The sequence below is a fragment of the Callorhinchus milii genome, unplaced genomic scaffold, assembly GCF_018977255.1.
Source record: "Callorhinchus milii isolate IMCB2004 unplaced genomic scaffold, IMCB_Cmil_1.0 Scaffold20, whole genome shotgun sequence".
Taxonomy (NCBI): domain Eukaryota; kingdom Metazoa; phylum Chordata; class Chondrichthyes; order Chimaeriformes; family Callorhinchidae; genus Callorhinchus; species Callorhinchus milii.
The window spans coordinates 8,428,415-8,452,747 of NW_024704761.1; the positions used below are offsets into that span (position 1 = coordinate 8,428,415).

Consider the following 24,333-nt stretch of genomic DNA (forward strand, 5'->3'; position numbering starts at 1 on the left):
TATACACACTGTAACCTACACCTTATATACACTTTAACCTACACCTTATAAGCGCTGTAACCCACACTTTATGTACACTGTAACCCACACCTTATATACACTGTAACCTACACCATATACACACTGTAACCTACACCTTATACACACTGTAACCTACACCTTATATACACGGTATAACCTACACCTTATACACACTAACCTACACCTTATACACTGTAACCCACACCATATATACACTGTAACCTACACCTTATATACACTGTAACCTACATCTTATATATAGTGTAACTTACAACACATTTACATCTATTCACCTGCACATTATATACAATGCTAACGTATACCTCCACCATATATACAGTTATAATAATAATAATAATAATCCTTGCATTTGATATAGCGTTTTTCACGTCTGGAGGACGTCCCAAAGCGCTTCACAGAACACACTGTAAAGTGAATTGACTGTATATTTGTGGGCGAATGCGGCAGCCAATTGCGCACAGCAATGTCCCACAAAGTCGTAGATTGAAAATGACCAATTTATTATTGTTTTTGTTACAGTTGTAACAGACCTGCACCTTCTACACAGTGTGTAACATTGATTTAAACCATATATACAGAATGTGACATACACCATGTAGCCAATCTCAAACTAATTAAAAATGTTATGTAAATTGGAGAAGCTTTTCTTAATTTATGATACCCCTCAATTAACGTCTTTTCCAAGTAACTGTCTGATTACTGCTTGAATTTGCTGACACAATCTGCCTTGACTGACTCTCTCTGACTTGTATTCCACATATCCAGCGCTCTGTGTGTGAAACAGTGAAATCTGAAATGATATTCAATTTTGTTTTTGGAGAAATTAGTCAAATATTTTGTTTGGGTGTCTCTTCCACATATCCACTCAATAAAGTCAATGCGTTGTTAATCCTAATTAAACTTTTTAAATTTGAAACCCGTGGCTAACTGTCACAGTCCAAATCAACTCAGCCTGCATCCATCTACACAATCCATGACTTTCAAAATATAAGGACCTGGGCCATGTGTCCTCAATTTTGTAACAGAACAAGTACAGCTCTGTAGATCTCTTGCAAAGAGACCTCAGTGCCCTGGAATCATCCCTGTCGCTGTTTTCTGAGCTCTCTGAAGCAAATGGTTTGTGACCTTACCATTGATTTATTCAATCTTGGAATAACTATCCTCTTGTAGTTGAGTATGCCCTCAAGATTCACATTATAATATAATAATAAGACTTCAGTGACTGTGTACATCACAAATAACTGCTTTATTTGGTTTAAACCATGGTCTATTTTCCAGTTCAACTGAATGTTAAAGGATCCCTAGCATCAAGAAATATTCTCTTTTCAAAAAAAGCCTTTTAAAGTGCTGCACTGGTATTCGCTTTCAAGTGCTGCAAATCTTTTTGTACCATTGTACAAGCAAAGATCGATGAAATGAATGATCATTTAATATGGACTTTTGACTACGGTACTGGGAGATGGTTTAACATCAAACATAAGATTAATAGTACATCACTGCATTATCTTAGACTATCTGTTCAATTTCCGACTTGGGGCTTGAACCCACAGCCTTCTGACCCAGAGGAGAGAGTGCCACTGACTAAACTGACCTGAAAGGTCAAGCTTTGAAAACATTTTGTCAAAACATTTTCCTTGAAGCAGTCTTTTTAATGCATCTCTGTTGAGATGCATTTCAGAGCTAAAATGTTTCTGTCAGCGTGCCACACTACAGCTTCTTTACATCGTGTCATATGATTTGGTAGCTGGGATTTAGGTTTATTTTTGCTAAGATATTTGCATTTTACGATGAAGCATTTCCTTAAAATGTTATTCATGTTCATTGTCTTTTATTGCCTCGTTCCTGCTTTCTGCAGGTTGGTGAAGTATGACTCTACTTGTCAACTTGCACAAGAAGCTGCTGAACACATCCATGAACGAAACAGGCAGAAGAGAACTGGGGGGAATCCTGCAAAGGTACATCCTTGGTCACTCAATCTATGACTGTTTGTGGGACACTGCTGTGTGCAATTGACCGCCGTGTTTCGCCCACAAAATATACAGTCAGTTGACTTTGTAGTATATTCTGTGAAGCGCTTTGAGACGTCTCAAAGATGTGATAAGGCGCTATATCAAATGCAAGGATTATTATTATATCCTTCGTTACTTGTGATTGTTTTGTGATCCGTTCTGTTTCACGTCCAGAAAATTTTCTGATGTTGGAGGCTCGAGATGAGATCTCAGCATTTGATTAGTCCATGACCAATTTGGAAGTTGAAAGGAACTTTTCCTAAATTTAGTTTTCGTCAGCTCAAACTGGCCTGAGCATTGGCAGCACCCAGACAAGTCACCTCGCAAGCTGTGGTGCTCCAGGGGTTAATTGTAAATTTGATGAATGTTTGGCAGAGTTTAATAATCTCATTGTGGCTGCCCAGTCAGTACTCGGGAAAGGGTTCCATCAAAAGTAATGCTTATCTCCCTTCAAAGGAGCTAATTAAGAATAAATTAGAGGCTGTAAGGACAATTAGAGACCACTTTTAGGTCAGCTGGATGCCTGACACATGTGAAAACCCATTGCCATGCTTAAAAGTATCCAAGTCAACTGAGAATTCCACATGTGTATGTCACTTATGCATGAAAATGTTCCTGTGTCTGTAATGGAATACACACTCTCTCCCTGAAGGGACACACTGCTGACCTGATACCAGAGTGTATTACAGTGTGTTCTGTGAAGCGCTTTGGGACGTCCTCCCAATGTGAAAAACGCTATATCAAATGCAAGGATTATTAGGTACAGATTGGTGAGAGCCAAAGCTTTAGAACCCTAGTTTGTCCCTTGAGAAGTTTAACCAGCAAACTTTGTGTGACTTGCCATTGAGAGCACTGTCTGCCAACTTACCACTACTAGTGAGCTACTCACCCTTGAATTAGAGCTTTGGCTTCCAGGGCTACAGGAGCTGAGTGAGAAGAATCCCTGCTGCCAGTATCTGGGAGTTTCGCTCCCAGTTTCGCCCACAAAATATACAGTCAATTAACTTTGCAGTATATTCTGTGAAGTGCTTTGAGACGTCTCGAAGACGTGAGCCAGGCTGGTCGATCTGCCATCAGCAATGCCCTGAAATGTTGTGGACCTGCCTATGTCAGGAATCAGACTAGCAAGATCACCACAGAGGATTGACTCAATTCTGATGATCCGTTGTTAAACAAATCACCTTGGTGGAAACTGTCAGAGAAATCTTATAAAAGTTACAGGAGGTTAAATATTCTTGTCAAGGCAAAACATAGTGTAATGTAAGTGTTCAAAGAAATCGCCCAGATGAACTAAATGACATTTTCCCATTGTATTCCCTCTGTGTTTGTACGATAATGTGACAAACCACTTGGATGCCTCCATGGTTGTACTGGACATCCTTTACAACTAATAATCTATCCATCTGGAAGTATTTTTTGGAAGTTTGAACAGCCTTGGATGCACTTGCCCACCATCAAAGTACTGAGATGGGCGAAACTTTATTCCCTTGACCTAAGACAAAGGGCCTGTTCCTAGCATAATAGTACATTTCTTGTCATTTTCTGGGATCTTGGCCAATAATATCAGGGAAAAACAATAGCTAAAACATAATTCAACCCAGCTTATTGTATGGGAACAGCTTCTCCATTGAAGTGGTGATTGCAATGTGTTTTAAATCATTTAAATTACTTTCCTGATAATTCCCGAGTAAATGTTGCATGGACCGTGCTGACTCTTCAAAGGCAAACAAGGACAGTTTGAATGGAAATTAAATTGGATTTTTTTGCTTTCCCCCAATCCAGTGCCCCAGTTTTCAATTTATTTCGGTGAGTGAAAGCAGAAATAAGTTGCACCTATGTATCCAGGGTTTGCTCACCTAAACATTTGAAGCTTTCTTCCATGTTGAATTTATTTTGGATGAATACACAAAAGTCAAGGTGCCTTGTCTTAAGCTATATTTGTTCAGTACATTCAAAGATTTGAGTTTTGGGGGATAGGACGGGGATTCTGTGTTTGTATGGTGGTGCAGGCATATAATCTATAATCAGGATGGTCCCAACTGGTGACCCATGGACTGATTTTATCTGCCCACCCCCCACCTCCGCTCCCTCCATAACCCGTAAATGTTATGTTTCTGGAACGGAAACAGAAAAGTATTGCTTATGTTTCTCAAATAGGGCATCCGGGCCTCGGCAGCCAAAATCGTAATGTGCATTTGTTTGGATTTTCAGTACATGGACTGAAAAGAAAACAGATGCTGCAGACACTCATTTCCACTGATACTAAGGCACTAACAACTTGGTTAATGCCTGAAAGAATCCACTGATGTTGGATATTATAAGATTCCCTTCATTCCAGTTCAATGAAAGTTGTGAAAAACTATGTGAAAAATCAAACTATCATTTTAAATGATTTCTAGAATTATTACTCTTTTTCTGAAGAGTACGCACTTTCCTTTCCTTGCTGGCAATATAGAGCCATCATCTTTTCTAATCTTAATCTAAAGCATCTGGGACGTCTAGAAAACGTGAAAAGCGCTATATCAAATGCAAGGATTATTATTATTATTGTTATCTGTAGTTACTGTGGTGGTATACATAATTCTATCTATATACTATATAAACTTTAATTTGGGATTGAAAGTTGTGAGCTGGGCTATAACATAAAGGTGTGGGGTGCCAACATGTCTTTGTTTAAGGGAGGACTTTGTGTACTGTTGAGTACGTGCTTCCATGCAGCGCGTCATTGACGCACTTACAAAGGTGAATATTTATGTGCACTTAATGTAAAATGCCAGCTGTAAAAACAGTGAAGGGTTGAACTTCTTTGATCATGTACAGAGTATAGCAATAACATGGGCATACGTGCACATGTGTTTTGATGGCCTGTCCGAGTGCTGTAGCTCAGTGTTTAGAGCACTTGCCTCACAAGCGAGAGGACCTGGGTTCGATTCCCGGGCAGGGCGGAATGTTGGGCAAGTTTTCTTATTCCATACGCCTCTGCTTACCGAGCAATAAGTAGGAACCTGGTTGTTAGTTGATTGGCGGATCGCTTGTGTGTTTGTGTGTGTGAATATATGCTACCCGCATGATATAGGTGTGCGCGTCACACCCAAGTGAAAATTATGCGTTTAACTTTATTATGGGTAAGCAAATACCAAAAATTACTTGCTGCTTGCCTGTAAGTGATATTGCCCAGGCCCACAGGTTATTAAAAACATGCACAGTGGTGCAACTCATCCCAAGCTATGATGGACATTATAAAATAAAATATCTGTGTGTCTGACTGCAGGTAGTGGTTTTCATCTCCTGAAAGAAAGAAAGAAATGTAGAAAACTCTCAGAATAACCCTTGATGTCAATGACATACATTACCTTACTTTGATGTTAATAACGTGTCACCCCTGAGCTTTAACATACATTTCCTTATCCGCATTGCTACATATCTGCACATTTAAAGAGTGAAAATCTTTTCCATTTAGCTAGGCAGTTGGCTGACTCTGGGCACACAGTCTATTATGTCCTGCACTTTTAAGTCAAGCGACAGAGAAAAATTTCTGTGGCTTCAATTACAGAATCATAAAATGTTACATTACACCTACAGGCCCTTTGGCCCATCAAATCTCCAAATGAGCCACCTAATATAATCCCACTCTCCTGCTCGCTTCCCATACTGTGATTTATCACTTAACCCTGCTCCGAAACATCATGCTGAGAAGCTGACACACAGCAAGTGGTTATGAGATTAGCTCTGAGACTTTTGCTCAGTGCTAGTTGGCACAAAGGACCAATGCAGTCGATAAATCAAGCCTGCCATCTATGTTCTTTTTTTAAGCTTATTGAAACACGTTTTAAATACCTGTGTTGAATTAAATAGATAAAAAGCTTAGGCATGACATTTTAAAAATGCATAATTTTGCAAAGCTTTATTTGAAGCACAGAAATTTACAGCATAGAAGGAGGCCATTCAGCCTATTGTGCCTGTGATAGCTCTCTGAAAGAGCTACTGGTTTAGTTTTGTTCAACTTCTTTTCCTACATACTCTTTTATATTTCTTCCTCTCAGGTATTTATTTAATTCCCTCTTGACAGTTAATATGGATTCTGCCTGAACTACTGTTCTAGGTTGGGGCATTCCAGGTCCTAATAACCTCCTGCATAAAAGACAATTCTAACCTCTTTCTTTGTTCTTTCGGTGATTAATTCAAATCTGAAATTTCAAGTTCCTGATTCATTGCCTATTTGCTTCATTAAACCCCTTATAATTTTGAAAACCTCTCCTGGACTTCTTCTCAATCTAGAGAAAACAGTCCCCTCTCATAAGTGGAGCTCTCAATCCTGGGATTTTGGCCAATTTTCTCCTCTCTTTCGCTTAAAGAGTTGAGTCTTGCTGGGGCATGTTAAAGTGCCCAAGGCCCATTTTTCATTAGTAAGTCTCGACACTGAACGTTGGCAGGTTAATTAACTGTGGGGAATGTATGAGACTGAGTCAGTTCCTGCCCTTATCCAATTTGCACAAATGCTTATTTTACAGGCGAGGTTACTGGATAGTAATTATTGATAAGGTTCCCCCACCTTCCCAAGCCTAGGTGCACATCATTCAAATGTAGCACCCCAAATGTTGTTGTGGCAGGTGTCAGGAAATTCAGCACAGCCCTGTTATCTTTTCATCTGCATGGATACACTGGGCAGTTACTTTACCCAATACATTATAAAATACCTTTGTATCTGACTGCAGGTCGTGGTTTTCATCTCCTGGAAGAAATAAATGTAGAAAGCTCTCAGAATAACCCTCGAAGTTAATGACATGCATTACCTTACCTCTGTTAATACGGGTGCCGGTACAATACGCACAGCAATTGCTGTGTTTGGTCAAACGAGAGCAGGAAGAATCATTCCTGAAACGTGGCCTTCCGCTGAGAGAAATGGCAGGGGAAAGGACAGTTGCTTAGTAAATGCTTTACAATGGCCAGTGACTCTGTCTAAATGAAAACGACCTATTCTAAGGGAATAGGAATCGCATTCCTCTATTTCCGAATTCTAAAATGGGGATGGAGTGGGTCTAATGCCAAATCCTGGCTCCCATTGTTATTATTTAGAATATGCATTACCCCTGAGCATTAACATGCATTTCCTTACCCGGATCAGTAGATAATTACCACTAGATAATTAATGATGCAGAACAGGGAGACCAGAAACATCAAATCAAAGAGATGTATCCTGCTGAGTGTGTGCCGTGTTAAGTGTGAAACTGGCCAATTCGCACTGAACAAATCTTGTTCAGATCCCAGAATATACAGCAGAGGTCACTGTAGCTGTGCGCAAACTACTGCTAGGATACAGTGCTGATTTGTTAAAGAGGGAAGCAACTCAAAATATGCAAATCAATTTATTTTCTTTCAAATCACACCACAACCATGAACAGCAGCTGCTTGTAAAGAAAACGCCTCACAGCAGAACTTTACAATTTGCTGTAATGGCAACGTACAGAATAAATCTTCAGGCAGCACTGCGGTCATTATGCCAAACGAATGCACTTTACAGAGCAGACTAGCTCCTCACTGCTTCAATCGTTTTTCTTTTTAAAATAAAAAAAAATTCACTAACTCAGACGCTGCAGAATGATGTTTAGTGGTAGATGTTGGATACTCATTCAGACAACAAGGACCAATTGACCAGGATTAATGGAAGGGGATGAGGAGGTAGAAAAAACAGGAAGCAGGGAGAACTGAGTAGAGGGTTTTGATGGGACTGTTTGATTTTGTAATGTGCAAGCTGAAATAAAAGAGTGTTCTACAGATTGTGTGTTGAGAATGTAACAGTAAGATGACAATTGATCAACTAGCTTCCATCACAGAAAGGGTACAATACGCACAGCAATTGGTGTGTTTGGTCAAACGAGAGCAGGAAGAATCATTCCTGTAACACGACCTTTCCTTTAGAATATGCAGTTCTTCCTTTACGCCGTTTGAGGAAACAGACTGGGCGAAGGAGTTGGGCATGGAGAATGGGCCATGTCCTCTATAAGAAGCTTTCCCTCCCCAAGCACAAATGTGAAATAATAATAATAGTATAATAATAATAAGCCTTACATTTAGTGCAGCACTTTTCAGGTTAGATGGGCACCTGCGGTTTATATCTCAATGCTACATTACTAAGTATATCCTGTGTGTTTTGGCTTTTTGGGTTTTTTTTTTAGTGTTTTTTTTCTCGAGGAGAGAAGAAATCTTGTTTTGTAGGCGACTTTGACTTGGGACAGTGCCTTGGGACGTCCTCCTGACGCCAAAGGTGCGATACAAATGTAATTTGTTGTTGTTGTTGTTGTTGATGACTCGAAGGCAGTTGTGCTGGTGCTTAGTTTCCCTTTAACAAGGTGGGGGGAAATAGTGAATGTTCTGCATGGGGTAAGATGCTCTTTTTCCTGCCTTTTGCACTTCCATTGTGAACTAATAGTAGTGTACTTGGTGTTGGATTATTAATAACTCCCTTTGAGACCATTTGTGACTACTGATGTAAAGGTTAAACAATGCATTGGCTACTTGTGAGGGATTCTGTAACTTCAAAGGCATTACCAAGATTTTGGTACTTAAGAAGACATTTGGCTACCTGGTTAATGGATTCTGAATGGGTGCCAGAGGCCAAAAATGTTTTCCAGTTTGTAGCTCAGTGCATTGCGGAATTTCTTGCTGAGTTTCTCTTGCTATTCCTGCAACCGTGTACTCCATTGTGTCAGCGTGAAATAGTAGCATTTTTGTCAATTATTGGATGGATTGAAGATGTTGTGCACGTTTCGCCCACAAAATATATAGTCAATTCACTTTACAGTATATCCTGTGAAGCACTTTGAGACGTTGCGAAGATGTGATAAGGCGCTGAATCAAATGCAAGGATTATTATTATGATTGTTTTTTATCCCTTTTTTTTCAGTTGAATGCGACAATTCGAGTATCTCTCCAGAAACTCCAGGAACAGATCAGCCAATTGAAGGAGGCTTTGTTGCGGAGCTTATCCATACTCCAGATGTATCTTTTCAAAGCGTTTTTCATTTTCCATAGCCACAAAGATTAAAAAAAAGATTAGCCCAGAATCAGCTCTGTAGATCTTTTACTGACCAAATACTTTTCTGAAAATTATAAATAGTAATTAATTACTTTGCAAAACAAAAAAATGCAAAGTATGGATGACTTTTTTAAAAATAACAGAACAGGAATAGGGATTTTAAAAAAAGCCTTGAAATTGCAGGGTTGATTTTTGTGCTCCTGAGTAAACACAAATTATATTTTAAATAAGCTACAGTGAGCAGTAGGAACACCATATCCAGCTGAAATCAAGCCTGTTTAATGCAATAGGGAATGCTGTCTGCTTGTCTCTAGGACCACACTCAAGTGGTTATTCATTGCATGGGAGCCTTGGTGATGAATGTCAGCAGATATTTCATCCAGAGCAGCATCAGAGCCAAGTCTGACCCTGCCCTCGCCCTATGCACCTTCCAGCAAGCGTATTTAGACAGTCATCAGGGCATGCAAACCCTGGCCGATTTTCATCTCATCCTGGCTGAGGTCATCCATGATTGACTGTGTATTTTGTGCGTTTCACCCACAAATTACACAGCCAATCCACTTTATAATATATGCTGTGAAACCCTTTGAGACATCTCAATGATGTGTTAAGGCGCTATATCAAATGCAAGGATTATTATTCTGATTAATGATTTTTAATTTTGGAAAATGTGCTTCAATTGAAGAAACTCTATAGTTTTTTTAATTCTCTTCTTGGCCATGGCAGAATAATTTATCTGCTTTTAATATTTACCATGATTATTTGTTATGCTACTGTTAATCCATAAACTCAAGTGTAATTTTAATGGACAGTTTTCAATATATAATTAATATTAATAGTACACTGATGTTATACTAATAACCATGCAAAACATATTGTGGTTCTTTAATAATTCGCTTTCAGCACACAGCTCGAAGCAGACAGACGTCAAAATTTAGTGGACGATTTGCTGACAAAAGAGCGACAACTTCAAGCAAATTTCAAGAAGGATGGCACGGAACCTGATATGATCCGGTATGATTTATTTTGAGCCAGCAAGTCAAAGGGAGCATGAGCCTCAGAACTCTGTCGAAAGTAGAATTTCCCATAGCATTTCTATCCTTTACTTAAAAATATTTCACATGTGGTGCGTCTGTGCTTAAGATAGTTTTGTCCTGCATAAGATGTTCAGTAACATTTTGTCTGACTGGTGTACAACATGGTGTGGAAAATCCGTAAGTAAAGGCTGCTCGTGCTCTGAAGCACATCCTCTGTTTCTGTCACTTCTTTGGAAATTGTGAGCTTGCATTTAGATGTTAATGCTCTGAGACTATGACCAGTGGCCTGGGGCCTCACTGCATAATTCTCCTGCAGACTGAAGCTTTACATTACGTGCCTACCAGACACCGAGTTTCTTTCGCACAGACTCTGTGTACGGAAATTCTCAGCCTTGGGAGGGAGTACATTATTTCAGCATTCATTTTACTACGTTGACGTATTCCGTGCATTTTGTGTGCTATACATGTTGGAGCTGATGTGGACGATGAATAGATCTGGTCCAACAGAATCCATTGTGCCAAGAAAAAGCAAAATGTGGGGCAGTCTGTCCATCCTGGTTATCCTTTATTGGCTGCTTCATGAGGACATACACAAGTAAAGAGTACTGAATCAGCCGTTGTTTTAAAAGACTATTTTCTGCTCTGAGTTTAAATGGAGCTTTGATTCCTAAACTTTAGAGTCTGTCTTTGCTGCTTTTAAGCCTTTTGTTGATTGCGTTTATGCTGCCTCAACCCAATTTCTAGTGGGCTTGAGCTGACAGGAGAGAAGGAGGTCACAAAGATGGCTGGTGTGGGAAATGTAATCGTTGCAATGAAGTGCAGTGCGCTTTCACTGAAACAAAGGACTGAAAGTTGAAGTTCCATAAGAAGGAGTGGACTTTGGGTGATTATGTAAACATTGCATGTACCGCAGAGTTTGGTTAACATTGTGGATTAATTGATATTTATTGCACATAGCCTGGAATTGCTACCGTGTCCTGAGTTTGCTCGGTACCAGTTGAGGCTGTCAAATTGGCTTCTGTGCCTCTCTGGGCGAGGAAGGGGAAGGTAATCAGTCAGTATTTATGTGCCTATTATCTCTACCCAGTGATTTCCCTGCTCCATAGGGAGAGGGTGTGTGGATGCTGAGTAAGCTCAGGATCAGACTTGGCTGTTCAGAAGCTCTGGGGTCCAACAGTCACTCAGTGCCAAGGCTCACAGGTGAAGAATAGTGTCTGGACAAAGGACAGAGTGGCTGCCACATGTGAAACCCTACTCCAACACGAGTCAAAGCGTTCAGGGCAAGGTGAAGGCAAGACAATTGGCAAAGAAAACATGGACCAGCTAAAAGTTCACTTAACCACACTTCTGTTTTCCTATGTGTCCAACTGAGCAAAGCTTAGAAGTTTGCCCCTGTGCTTTTTGCAGTGACTTGCGTCTATTCTTTATTTTAAGCGTGGTGAATCGGGCATGCTGAGATCTGCTATAATGTTGGGGGTGGTGGTAGGTGAAAGGGTAATAAAGCTGATGCGTTGCTCACACTGAAGGCATGTGGCGTCCCAGTAATGAGAACTGTGACATTGATGAGGACTTTTTTACAGAAGTTCAACTCTTTATTGTGGAATGTGTATTGTATGAAAAAAGTAACTGGATGAGCAAACCTAACCCTTTTTAACAGTGTGGAATAAAGATCCATTCTACATTTTGACATGAACACAACAAACCTGGACAGATTTTGTTCAAAAGCAAACGTAATAAATTGAACGACAGGAGTTTTATTCATTCTGGGAAAAATTGGCCAAAGTTCAACTGTGTGTTATTCACTGGAACTTTTTTTGTTCGATTGATCACATGTCAACATTAAGACGGTGTTCAAATCAGCAAGTTCTGGAGGTGATATAATCACTCGCAATTTACATTTTAGCACTGTTCACTGGGCTCACATCCGCTTCTTTAAAAGCAGCCGCTGGCCAAATGTTATAATTGTTAGTAAATTTGCAGGACACATCTTTTTGCGAAGAATTCCATTCAGCGTCTGTGCCAAGTGACGCCAAACGACCAGTCAATTGTGATGCAGTCTTGCAGATCTTCATCCAGGAAAGCGACATTAAATCTTAATGTGTGGCCTGGGTCCGGNAAAAAAGCTGCGGTTCAGTTATCAGAGGCATTTTGGAAAGGTTTCTTTATTGGAAGAATTTGCAGTGAAGCAAAAGCCTCTGGAAGATTAGCTTCTGGTTATTAAACAGCGACACAGCTCCCTGATTCAGGTCCGCCCTCACCTTTTATATTTGAGCAAATCTCAAAGCCCCATAATTAGTTAAAGCTGATCACNAAAAAAATCAGAAATCATCTGCACACTCCACTGCTCTGTGACGAATCCAGAGATTTAGGTAATTAACATGGCAAAATCAGTGGGAGGTTAATTGGATAAACTTTAATCTTTACACTGCTAAAGCGAAACGTGGCAAGATCAGAGGGGGAAAAGGAAGTAGAATGGTGTTTACTACAAGGCGGTTACCAAACATGTCATAAAGATTATTGTTATCGGGTGACATTTGTCATGGTTTTAGATGGATTTGTAACAGGTTGTTCGGGAAGAGACAGTGATTCAGATTGCTGCTAATTGCTTGCATTATACTGTGAAGTCATTAATTTAAGAGTGACTGTGGTATTACAGACAGGAATTTTGCTCGGTGCTTGTGTCTGTCTCAAGTTCTAGTGTGTCTTGACTATATTTGCTAATGTCTGAAATTGCTGTAAGATTTGTTGCTGTGCCAGTTTAAATTGCTTGTAATATGTGCGTTGTTCAGTGTGGCCTTTGCTTTTCTGTAGTGCTTTCCCCACCAGGTGGCAGACGGACTTTAGGAAAAATGCAAAATGCTTATGCAAAATGCAGATCATATTTTATTCTCTATTGTGATTGAAATTTTTAACAGCCACTTTTATTGAATTGGCTCTAGTGCTCAAATTCTCCCCATATAGGCAAATGCTTTGCGTATTTAGAGCCTCCATGTAGTTTCTTTGTGTAAAGTGGAGTCTATGGTGAAGCTCCTTAGTCTTCTGTAGTTAAAATGTGGAAGTCCATCATAAGGAAATATTTTTGCATTTAAATTATCGTAAATCACTGGGTGGTTTTGTATTTCCATTGCATTTGGTACAATTTATTGTAATTACTAAGGTCCTTTCATCTACCGTTCTTTTACAGTTAAACTGTGTGGATTTTTATGTAAATAACATAAATCATTCAGTGGTGTAAACAGATGAGCAGAAATTGCCAATGTTGCAAAATTAATTAGTGTTTGATTTAGTGCATTGGCTCCAAAATGCACGTCATTGAACCTTTGATCCTTTGCGTGCTCAATGATAAAGATTTCAAATGACTGAATTACAGTTTATAATTCAAATTAATCCTTTGGAAAGCTATATACCGAATATGAAAAATATTTTCCTTGTGTGAGTGAGAGAGTGACTGACTGGGTGTGGGTGAGTGAGTGTGAGTGTGGGTGTGAGTGAGTGTGTGTGTGAGTGAGTGTAGCGGTGGATCAGCCTGAAATGCATTCAAATGCCTGTAGGATTTGCTTATAGCAAATCTTGTAAATGACCGTTTTTGTTGTTTTAACCATTAATTTTGCCAAATTTAACACTTGCATGTTTGCTCCCATCTCTCTTTTGAAACTCCTTTCTGTCCTGTTCTCACATGCATCGTTCCTGATAAAGACACTTACAAACAGGTATCAGTACTCCTCTGAACCAACTGCAAGGATGAGTGGTTCAATTTAGTTTGCCCTCCCTCCCCACCCAATGATGCAGCAGCAGTGAATAGCACACTTCACCCAACACATTTACTGAGTTGATATCAGGCAACAGTTGTTCAAACATGTGTCCCATCCCACTGCAGATATTGGTACATTAGCATGAAGGTTAATTTGATGGGGATGAAGCATTAAGCTGAAGGTGCTTCTGAGTCCTGCCTAATCCCACCTAAAGACCTTCCTTTTTGAACGTGCTTGTGGTCACCTCCCCCCTCCATCTCTCCCTGGCTCGGGGTCGGTCTCTGACACTGTCAAGCGCTCCGGGACGCTACCCCATGTAAAGGGCGCTTTATAAAGTTGTTGTTGAGTCTAAAGTAGAATTTTTAAATCCTTGCAGTCGGGGAACCAGAATAAAGTGAAGTGGGATTAGATAAAGTCTCTTATGTTGAGACAGACTTGATGGGTTGAATAATTAGTTGCTTTTTCTTTGCTGTAGAGGTCTTCGATTTGAAAGCTTTGGCTCTGAGATAACGAGGCAGAATGCAATTATTTTTCTCCTTTTGTAATAGTGCAGTGCTGCCACACTCTGAAGAGTTAAACTGTGTATTTACTGCTTATCGAGCTGAGATGATTGCAGCAAATTTCATGACGATGCTTTTACTTTTCGTATGAAGCACAGAAATTAAATCTAATTTCAGCTCCATGGCCCCAAACTGAATTTAATCTTGTTTAGGCAGAAAATATATTAATCTGTTATCCTTGCTGGAGAGACCTTAAATAATATTAGCCATCTACCTCTGGACAGAGAGCAATTGCAGCTCACGTGATCAGCCCGCTGCTAACATGCCCATGCTTTATAATTATTCTTTTTAGAAACCATTTCAAACCTGTTATTTTCTCAATTGTAGTTAGAAAGATGTTTACTTGTGTGTAGCAAATACCGATTGTAATAATGTTGAATGCAACATTTTCTTCCCCTACTTAATAACTCACTCCTGACTCCCTCACTTAGACCCCTACCTTGTATCCCTACACTCTCCGCAATGCATGCAGTTAGTTAGAGATTAGTTAAAGCGGGGCAAAACTTTAGGCAGGTTTCTAGTAACTAGGAACCCGGTTGTTTGTTAATTGGCAGATTGCTTTCCGGCAGATAATAATCTCTTCCAAAAATAATAATAATTTGGTCACTCATTCCACGACTGTTTGTGGGAAGCTGCTGTGCTGGCTGCCGTGTTTCGCCCACAAAATATACAATCAGTTCACTTTACAGTATCTTCTGTGTAACGCTTTGAGACATCTCGAAGATTTGATAAGGCACTATATCAAATGCAAGGATTATTATTATTATAGATTGTTATATATGCTGTAGTTAGAGATTATCTATCAGTTCTTTTTGAGCCTTTCCATTAAATTTGTTTCTTTATTCAGGTCCAGCCTTATGAGCGGGGAGGCAAGGAACAGGCCCAACAACCCGTGGTTAACGGAGGAGACAGAGGAGACCAAAGGACTTGACTTTGGGGAAATCAAACATCAACAACAGAGAATTATTCAAGGTATAACCAGTGCAATGCCACTGATTTGGGCTGACTGAGAAATACTCACAAACTGATGTGGCAAGCATGAGTTTGCATTGCCTCCAGGAACACATTAGTAACCACTAGAACTGATTTAGATATTAATCTCCTCCAGATAAGCTAATTCTAATTGAAGGAAACCATTTGGAAAATGAATGTACATGCTATTTGTACTCATTTACAACAATAATAAAGGAATTAATGGTAATAATTTTTTTGCAGAACTTCACACAAGGAAACAAAAATCTGCTGTACTCACTGGAGTAACTCACTAGGTGGCAGTTATTCCCAGTGAAGCTGAGCAATTTATAGTCTTGTTTTGGATTAGATTGTCTGGAAACTGTAAGTGTAATGGATTCAGATAGATATTTAGAAGAATCACAGCTGTAGTAATGACTATTCGTCAAAATAATGGGATTGGTATTTGAATTAAATCCCCAGGTTTATTAGTCGCAAGGTTTTTACAGTTTGGTTTCTTTGATGCAGCGTAACATGGCTGTAATGTGAGATGCAGCTTTTGCAATTGCCAGAAACTCGATTGCTGATAGTGAGTAGTAATAACAATAACTTTGTGTGCTATAGGTAATTAACTTGACCACTTAGGAATCATTTCAACCCATCAATGCTGAAAATCAACATGTCTCTGTAACACACATATGTATATACACTCAATTGAGGTCCTGCTGAATGGAGGTCCAAGGATGCACACTCGACTCTGCCTTTCCCCACTTCCACAACTTCGCCCAGCAAATTATCTTAAAACATTTTGAGATTTTGAGACAGGCGCTGTGTCATATACAAGGATGATGATTATTATTTAGTGCTTTTATATTGAAACTCATAATTGTATAAATATATGATACCTGATAGTGCTTTAAATCTCAGGTACTGTGGCAACCCTTGGAAACGAAAAATAACCAGATAACTTTAGATAAAATATATTTATTCAATAATTTGCCTTTAATTCTTCCACCTCAGCAATTTAGATGAAGTTGTATTTTAGATTTTCGGTTACTGATACTGAATCCGAAGGTGGACGTTAAAAAGTTACTTTGCAGAGACAACATTGTTGTTACATTTTGCTCCCACAAAATATACAGTCAATTCACTTTACAGTATATTCTGTGAAGCGCTTTGAGACGTCTCGAAGACTTGACAAGGCTCCCTATTAAATGCAAAGGTTATTATTAGAATGTCATTTATTTTAAGTTAAGTCTAAATATAATAATAATAATCCTTGCATTTGATATAGTGCCTTATCAGGTCATTGAGACGTCTCAAAGTGTTTCAAGATGATCTATTGAAAATAAATCTAGTCGGACCTGAATGGTCAGGAAGACCAGTGGTTACAGAATTGGCTTCAACAAATCTGAATCCCAAATCTTGGCTGTTAATGCGGTGTACATATCTTAATTGGGATCAATTTGCTCTTTCTAATTGGGACATTAGGCAAAATGCCTCAGAAATATTCAGTGATTGCTCCATTGCTTGGCCCCTGGGGACAAGTGTGGAAAAGAGAGAACACTGATCCGATCTGTCCTGATGCACTTCGTGCCACCTCTTAGTACAGGTAAGAGCACCATTAGCACAGAATGCAGAGCAGACTGTGCTGCAACAGAAGTAACAACAACAGCTTGCATTTATATCGCGCCCTTCACACAGGGTAGCGTCCTAGTGCGCATGTAAAATAAAAGTTAACTTCTGTCAGAAGTGTGGGAAAATTTCCTACACCCGGAGACATTCCTTTCCCTGTGGATATTGCAATAACATTTTTAAATTGTTTTTTTGTGCTCTCTACATTCAGAACAAGATGTGGGTCTGGACGCTCTAGCAACAGTAATAGCCAGACAAAAACAAATGGGTCAAGACATAGGAAATGAACTAGATGAACATAATGGTAAGATGTTTTCAGCTTTAGTATTGTTTCCCAACACGTTTGTAATGTCCAACTTGAATGAAAGGTTTGAGTAACTTGCGCTGTATTTCCCAGCAAGTTAATTCTTCTCACCTCTCATGTTTTGCTAAGTTATTGTTATTCTCCATCATCTCCCCACGAGTGTCTCCTAGACTCCCAAATCATCACTTGCTATGGAATGTACAAGAACAGCCTGGGCTTCTCGCACCTCTGTTTTCCCCCTCTTCTATGGGGAGAATGGACGCAGTGGAGATTAGGAACTCAATTTGTGCATAACCATGGGCACAAACTAACCATTAGTTTAACAACTCCAGGGGACAGCTTTCTGCAACCACTTACAACCTTAGTGTTCCTCTTATCAGGCAAGGTAGAATAAGTTTAGGTAAGTGGCTAATAGCAGCTGTAATATACTGAAGAGCACATGGAAGAAAGACTATCAGGTAAGGTGCCACAAATACAAGCATTGACCGTGTATAAGCTCAAAGACAAACAGGATGGACCACATAACACAATGGTTACATTTTGCTGCTGATGAACAGGAAAATGTGGTAACATTTTTAAAGGAGGTGAAGCAAGGCTGATTCTCACCAACACCTGTTAAGTTAAAACGTTGAAATTATGGTTAAGAATCTTTAAAAAAAAATTATATGTGAGGAACGATCTCTGAAAACTCATATCAGAACTGTTTGCTTAATTCGTGAGCAGATTTTTGTAGCTACTTTTAAATGAAGTGGTCCTTGTCTCTGTTCTCCAAGGGCCGACTGCGGATTTATCCCCATGGTTTTAAGAATGAGGATGCGGAATGTAGAGATTTTCCACTACTGTAATTACTTATTTCCTTTTTGAAAACTATATATCAGAATAATTAACTTTGGCTAAAGCCTCCTTGACATCAACTAGTAATGTAGAATTGGATGCTCAAACATGTTACTTTGGCCAATGGCAAATTCTGATTACCTGATGTCTTGCTAGTTTCCTTTTTAGGAAGTGGGGAGCTTGCAGTTTGTGCAGGTCGCGTGTTTGAAATGTGCGTTGAGTAAAAAAACCTTCCAATATGTTCAGGGATTGTTGTATGCAAACGACTGCAGAAAATATAATGAAAGCCAGACATTTACATGTCATTTTCATTGACATAGCTAGGCATTTGCAAATGTCGGATCCGTCGAGACACTGTATTTAGAGATGAACTTTCAGGAAATAAATGGCTTGATTTGGAATCCTGCTGGAGTCTTTGTTTCCCGGTATGATGTCGTTGCTGATTACAAACACACACGGTTGATAGACTGCTTTAGTCGTCAATAAGACTGATTTTTGTTCCGATGTTACAGCAGGCCTGTGAGAATGCCTGCAGCTTCATTGATCTGTGTGTTGTTTGCATTCCAGTGGCAGAAGCCTTTGCCTGTTGTTATTTACGATTTTGTTGCCAAGCAACAGAGCAAATGTGGTTTGGCTAATATTTGAGAGTAAAGAGGTACAGTACTTTGCAAAGTAACTTTGTTTATTTGATGGGCACACCAAAATTGAAAACATTTTCCTTGTTTTTCATTGAAGGAGATGTAAAATTACATGCGCTTGATCAATAAGAAATCGGTTGCATTTCGGTACGAAGCAGAGAAGTTTATGTCTGTGTTACTGAATGGATTTTTTTTAACTGTGGAGAACATAAAACTTTCTGGAGTAATATTATGTATCTTCATGTTGAAATTGCTTTGCTATCTTTCCCCACTGCATCTTTGTAATGTACGCCTGTGCACTGCTGTATATCACAATTGGTGATTTGTGGAATTGGTCACTTCAATCCACAACTGTTTGTGGGACGCTGCAGTGTGCAATTGGCTGCTGCGTTTCGCCCACAAAATATACAGTCAATTCACTTTACAGTATCTTCTGTGAAGCGCTTTGAGACGTCTCGAAGACGTGATAAGGCGCTATATCAAATACAAGGATTATTATTTAGGATGGTGAATGTATGGAACTCACTACCCCAAAGGGCTGTTGACGCTCAGTCCTTGAACGTATTCAAGACTGAGATAGATAGATTTCTTATTGCAAAAGGGATTAAGGGATATGGGGATAAGGCAGGGTTATGGTATTAGCTGGAGTTAGATGAGAAGATCAGCCATGATTGAATGGCGGGACAGGCTCGAAGGGCCGAATGGCCTACTCCTGCTCCTACATGTTATGTTATTACTATAGGTTGTTATATCACCGTTTTAGGACTGCCCAGTAGTTTTGAAGCAAGTGGAACAACTAAAACACACAGGAATTTAGCAGCCTTCTACTCCCATGTGCTTTTCCTTCAGTTGATGTGCCAGATTGTTTGTACCCTATTTATTTTTTTAAATCTGACCGTTCACTGACCCAATTGAAATTATGAAGGTTTAAATTAATATTTTTCTTGCACGCACAATGCTATGACACAATTGGAATACAATTTGCATTTATATGGTGCTTTTCAGTTTGAAAAGATGTCAGCAGAAGCTCATTACACACCTGACTGGGTGCTTGACCTGGAGGGGTGGTGGGGAGGGAGATGACTGAATGCATGGTCAAAATGGTGGGTGTTAAACCAGTGGAGAGGGACGGGCAAGTCTAAGGATGGAGCTCCAGAAAGCTGGGGCAGTGTAGCTGAAGGCTCGTCCAAGAGTATCTCAGGGAGGATTATTTTTGGTACTGTGGTTTAGGAATCAGTGAGTAGTTTTTGAAATGGAATGATCTTTTATATTATTTCAACTGACTTAAATAAACTGCAGTGAATTTCCTTTTCCATTACGGCTAAGTTTAATAACCTTGCATTAATTTCTCCCTTACTACCATGATTGAAATCATACAATAACCATCAATTTTAAACGATTGGTTTGATCGTAAGACAAAATCCAATTAATGTCTGCACCTGGCTTGACTTCCATATCCCCAGGGAGTCTGTCAGTAACATCACCCATTTGGATTCAACCCTGTTAATCCACCTGCAGCCCTCAGAAGGGGCTTCATGTTCTGGCACAATAAAGGCATCCACATGCTCTCTCTCGTAGCTTGTTGATAATGGCACCGACACTAAATACTTTGGTGCCCTCTAAACAAAATCCTAGCTCTGCTAGTTCGCATGAGATCATTAGCAGAGGTTTCAGATGAGATAGGGCCGTTAGATTATGTCCTGGCCTCAATCACCTTTCTTGGTGAAGCTTGGGTGTATCAAATAATAATCATAATCCTTGCATTTGGTATAGCATCTTATCATGTCTTCAAGACGTCTCAAAGCACTTCACAGAATATTCTGTAAAGTGAATTGACTGTATATTTTGTGGGTGAAAAGCGGCAGCCAATTGAGTTCAGACATGTCCCACTAACAGTCGTGGATTGAGTGACCAAATTATTATTTCTTTAAAAAAATTTGAAAAGGGAAAAGTGATCTGCTAATCAACTAACAACCGGGTTCCTATTTCCTGCTAGACATATGGAGTACAGCAAATCTAGTCTATGCGGTGTCTGTGGTACACTTCCAATTGCTTTGTAAATAGATCAGCAAATTGCCCACAAAATATGCAGTCAAATACCACTGTACACTATATCCTGCGAAGCGCATTGAGACATCTTGATGATCTGATGAGGCACTATATCAAATGCATGGATTATTATATATAATTAGCAGAAATGAATTTCCCTACACTTCTCTTACTAAAGAACACTTCGTCAATGATTTCTGACCCCGTCACGATTAACATCCTGACTAAACTGTGAGTCCTGACTCTTTGTTGGCTGTAGGCATGTCTGTGTATTCCGATTTGGCCACTTAAATGTTGGGTAAATGTAGTTCATTGTTTTCTGGTGTAAGCTGGAAATATTCAAAGATCGTTATTCAATTATTCTCCATTTGCCCCCTGATGTCTTATTATATTTGGATGAAACCAGTGAATCTGTATTCCATACTCTGGCCTGAGTAAATTATTTGGTATTTGAAGTTTAAAACAGAAGAAGATAAATCGGCAGATTTATCTTGCTAGGGACCTCAGTACATTTATGTTTTTGCACTAAGTGGTTGGTTGAGCATTTGTTTGGTTGGGACCTAGGGTAAAATTTTGAATTGTGCACAGATTTTGAGCCATTCTTCTGGGATTTCCTCTTTACCTAAAATGTTAAAGGCTTAGTGAGTTAGTGACTAAACTAAGTGGCGGAAGACTATACACCGGATGTGATATATAAGAAAGTGTTTGATGAAGTTTTACGTTTAAGGCATTTTTATATGGTGTGTTTTCTATTCTATTCAGATTTGGACTGCTTTTGCAAATGATTTTCCAGTACATTCTACATCAACATTCCTTTTGCCAAAGAGATTTTTGTCAGCATTGTTCACTTGGCTCCAAATACTTCGTAGAGAATCGAGTTTTGACGATGCCCAAGAGATTTTAGAAACATCTAGAGTGAAATAGTCAAACCGTAGAAATGTCTGTGAAGCTTCATTTTGGCTCCTTTTTCAATTGCATTAATCTCACATTTAGTGAGCTCATTGTTTTCGGGTGTCATTTGCAGAGCATAATTGAACACTGGAAGTTTTTGCGCAATTTGTGTTTACAGAACCAAGAGGAACATAAGTTGAGAAAGAATTGACGGAGAAGAACCAGTTTCGCGCGGAAGGTTATTAGAACATGGAATTCTTTACTGCAAATGTCTATTAAGACTGAGACCATAACATTTAAAATACACTTGGATAAACATTTGAAGAGAAAGAGTATAAAAGGGCACTGGAAAAGAGCAGGGAACTGTGATTAAAATAATTAGTTCGAGTGAAGGAGCTCAATTGGCCAAGTGGCTTCCTTCTAATATTGTAATTTCTACGATTATATCAGTAGTTTTGAAAGAATCTCCCTGACTTTGATATTAAAATGTGCATTAATTGCAGATTTTGAGAGATTCTGCGGGTTTAGCCCAGGATGAAGAAACTGCAGCTTGTGAGAAGCTTTGCAAGAACAAATAAACTAGATTGATAATTTGTCAAATGTCTTAATTATAAATACATTAGTGAGAAGGAATGATTCATTCTAGGATGAGCGCTGCACACATCTGTTTCCAATTGAGCCAACATACACAATGAAAGTAAGAAGTCAGTTCATTGTTGTCACTTACAGTAATCACATAATGGTAAATGGTCCAGCAACTGTGTGCCACCTCCAAATGATAAAATGAGTAACCTTTATATAATGTGATTGATTTTTAACATCCTAATTATCTAAGTCATAAAGTATGCAGGACTGACTGTTTCAGGATGGGAATTAAAAGCTGTTTATTAGTCAGTGGTTACATTAGATTTCTGTTCGTCATTTGTAGATTAAATGTACAGTGCTTGTCAAACTGGAACAGAACAATTTTGACATTTTTAAACCCCTGTGACCTTGTTTTTACATATGTAAATACATCTTGATTTTGAGGAGACCTGGTTGTTTGCCTTGTGCATTTGATTAGAGGGTTTGAATCTAAGCAGAGGTCAAATTCCAAGTGGCACTCTGATTTTTGTGTGTGTGGTCAGTGGGATAGGGTTCTCAAATAGCAGACGAGTCCAGGTCCTGAGCTAAGCAGGTCTGCAGTACTCCAGGACACCACTGAGCCATCTTGGCTCATCAGCCGATCTTGGGAAAGGGCAGACCAGTCAGTGGGAGCAGGAATTCTTCCCACTTGCTTGGCTCCTGTTAACGTTAGGGTTGCCCGAGCCGAACAAGTAGCAGGAAAGCTTTCCAGATATTGCTTTCAATGGCAAGCTTGTGGTTTTAGCTGGTTAAACTCCAGTTGTAAGCCAATGATTACTGTGGGGTCTCCAAGCCTTGGCTTTTGTCAACCTGCGCCTATCACTCGCCAGAATTTGGTTAGCAGGATGTGTCCCTCCACATCCAATAAATATCTCAGGAATTTCCATGTGTAGGTGGGATGCATGGAATTTGGTTTGGTTTGGATCTTAAACATAGTGATGGGCTTCCGTATGTATCAGACACCTGTCTGACGAAATAAAGTGGGTGTGATCATCATTCGGTCAGGATTCAGGAACAGCAGACTGGTTCTACCCCTCCAGCACTTCTATGAATCATTTACCAGTTATATGCATATTTTATCACATCATTTGTCATCCGTATGTTACCTTATGAGCAGTAAATAACCTATAATTCAATCACCTAATCATCAGCTTACAAAATTTGCTGTTTGTGTGTAGTAAAGATGCAAGTTTTGGTTCTTTACAGTTGGCACTATATAAATGTAATTTTGTTGTTGTTATAGGGAGCTGCCTTCATGGAAGCTTTCTAAGCAGTTCTAAAACTGATAGCTTTCTTTTGCTGTCCGCTCAGGTATGGTCAAGCTGTGTATATGGCTGTATAGCTGAGCGCATCTGCTCAGAGCTCCAGTCATCACCTGCCGAATGCCAGTGCAATGTTTAATGTTTGTCCTATTGGTTCTTTACGTTTACGAAAAATATGGGATCTTTGTAAGACTTTAAAGTTTTACACTGCATTCTTGTCCTATTGGCTCTCAACAACAACAAGATTCCATTTATAGAGCGCCTTTCACGTCGGGAGGACGTCCCAAGGCGCTGTACAGTTGGGTCAGGACCCAAGCAGGGGGGAAATGGTCAGGGTGAGGGGAGGGAAGGGAGGGACCGAGGAGGGGGTAGAGAGTCGAGAGGGGAGCTGAAGGCTCGGTCAAAGAGAAAGATCTTGAGACCGGCCTTGAAGGAGGAAAGGGAAGAGGCGGCGAAGGCACTGGGGGATAGAGTTCCAGAGCCTCGGGGCTGAGAGGCTGAAGGCCCGGCCACCGATGGTAGGGCGGTTGGGGCGGGGGATGTGGAGCAGACCGGAGCCAGAGGAACGGAGGGTACGGGCGAGTAGGTAGGGGGATAGTAGGTCGGAGAGGTAGGAGGGAGTGAGGCCGTGAATGGTGAGGATGAGGATCTTGAACTCGATCCTCTGGGGGATGGGGAGCCAGTGGAGGCGAGCGAGGGTGGGAGTGAT

General features: G+C 39.8%; 1 protein-coding gene across 3 annotated transcripts in view; it reads left to right on the plus strand.

Annotated features, from left to right (window-relative positions):
• The window catches only part of stx8 (syntaxin 8), a 103,222-nt gene that overhangs the window by 2,254 nt on the left and 76,635 nt on the right, over window positions 1–24,333 (plus strand). For all 3 annotated transcript variants that reach the window (XM_007888510.2, XM_007888511.2, XM_007888512.2), the window contains exons 2-6: window positions 1,898–1,997; window positions 8,956–9,050; window positions 9,991–10,101; window positions 15,284–15,408; window positions 17,234–17,326. In XM_007888510.2, coding sequence (XP_007886701.1) covers window positions 1,898–1,997; window positions 8,956–9,050; window positions 9,991–10,101; window positions 15,284–15,408; window positions 17,234–17,326 — 524 coding nt within the window. The remainder of the gene's footprint in view (window positions 1–1,897; window positions 1,998–8,955; window positions 9,051–9,990; window positions 10,102–15,283; window positions 15,409–17,233; window positions 17,327–24,333) is intronic.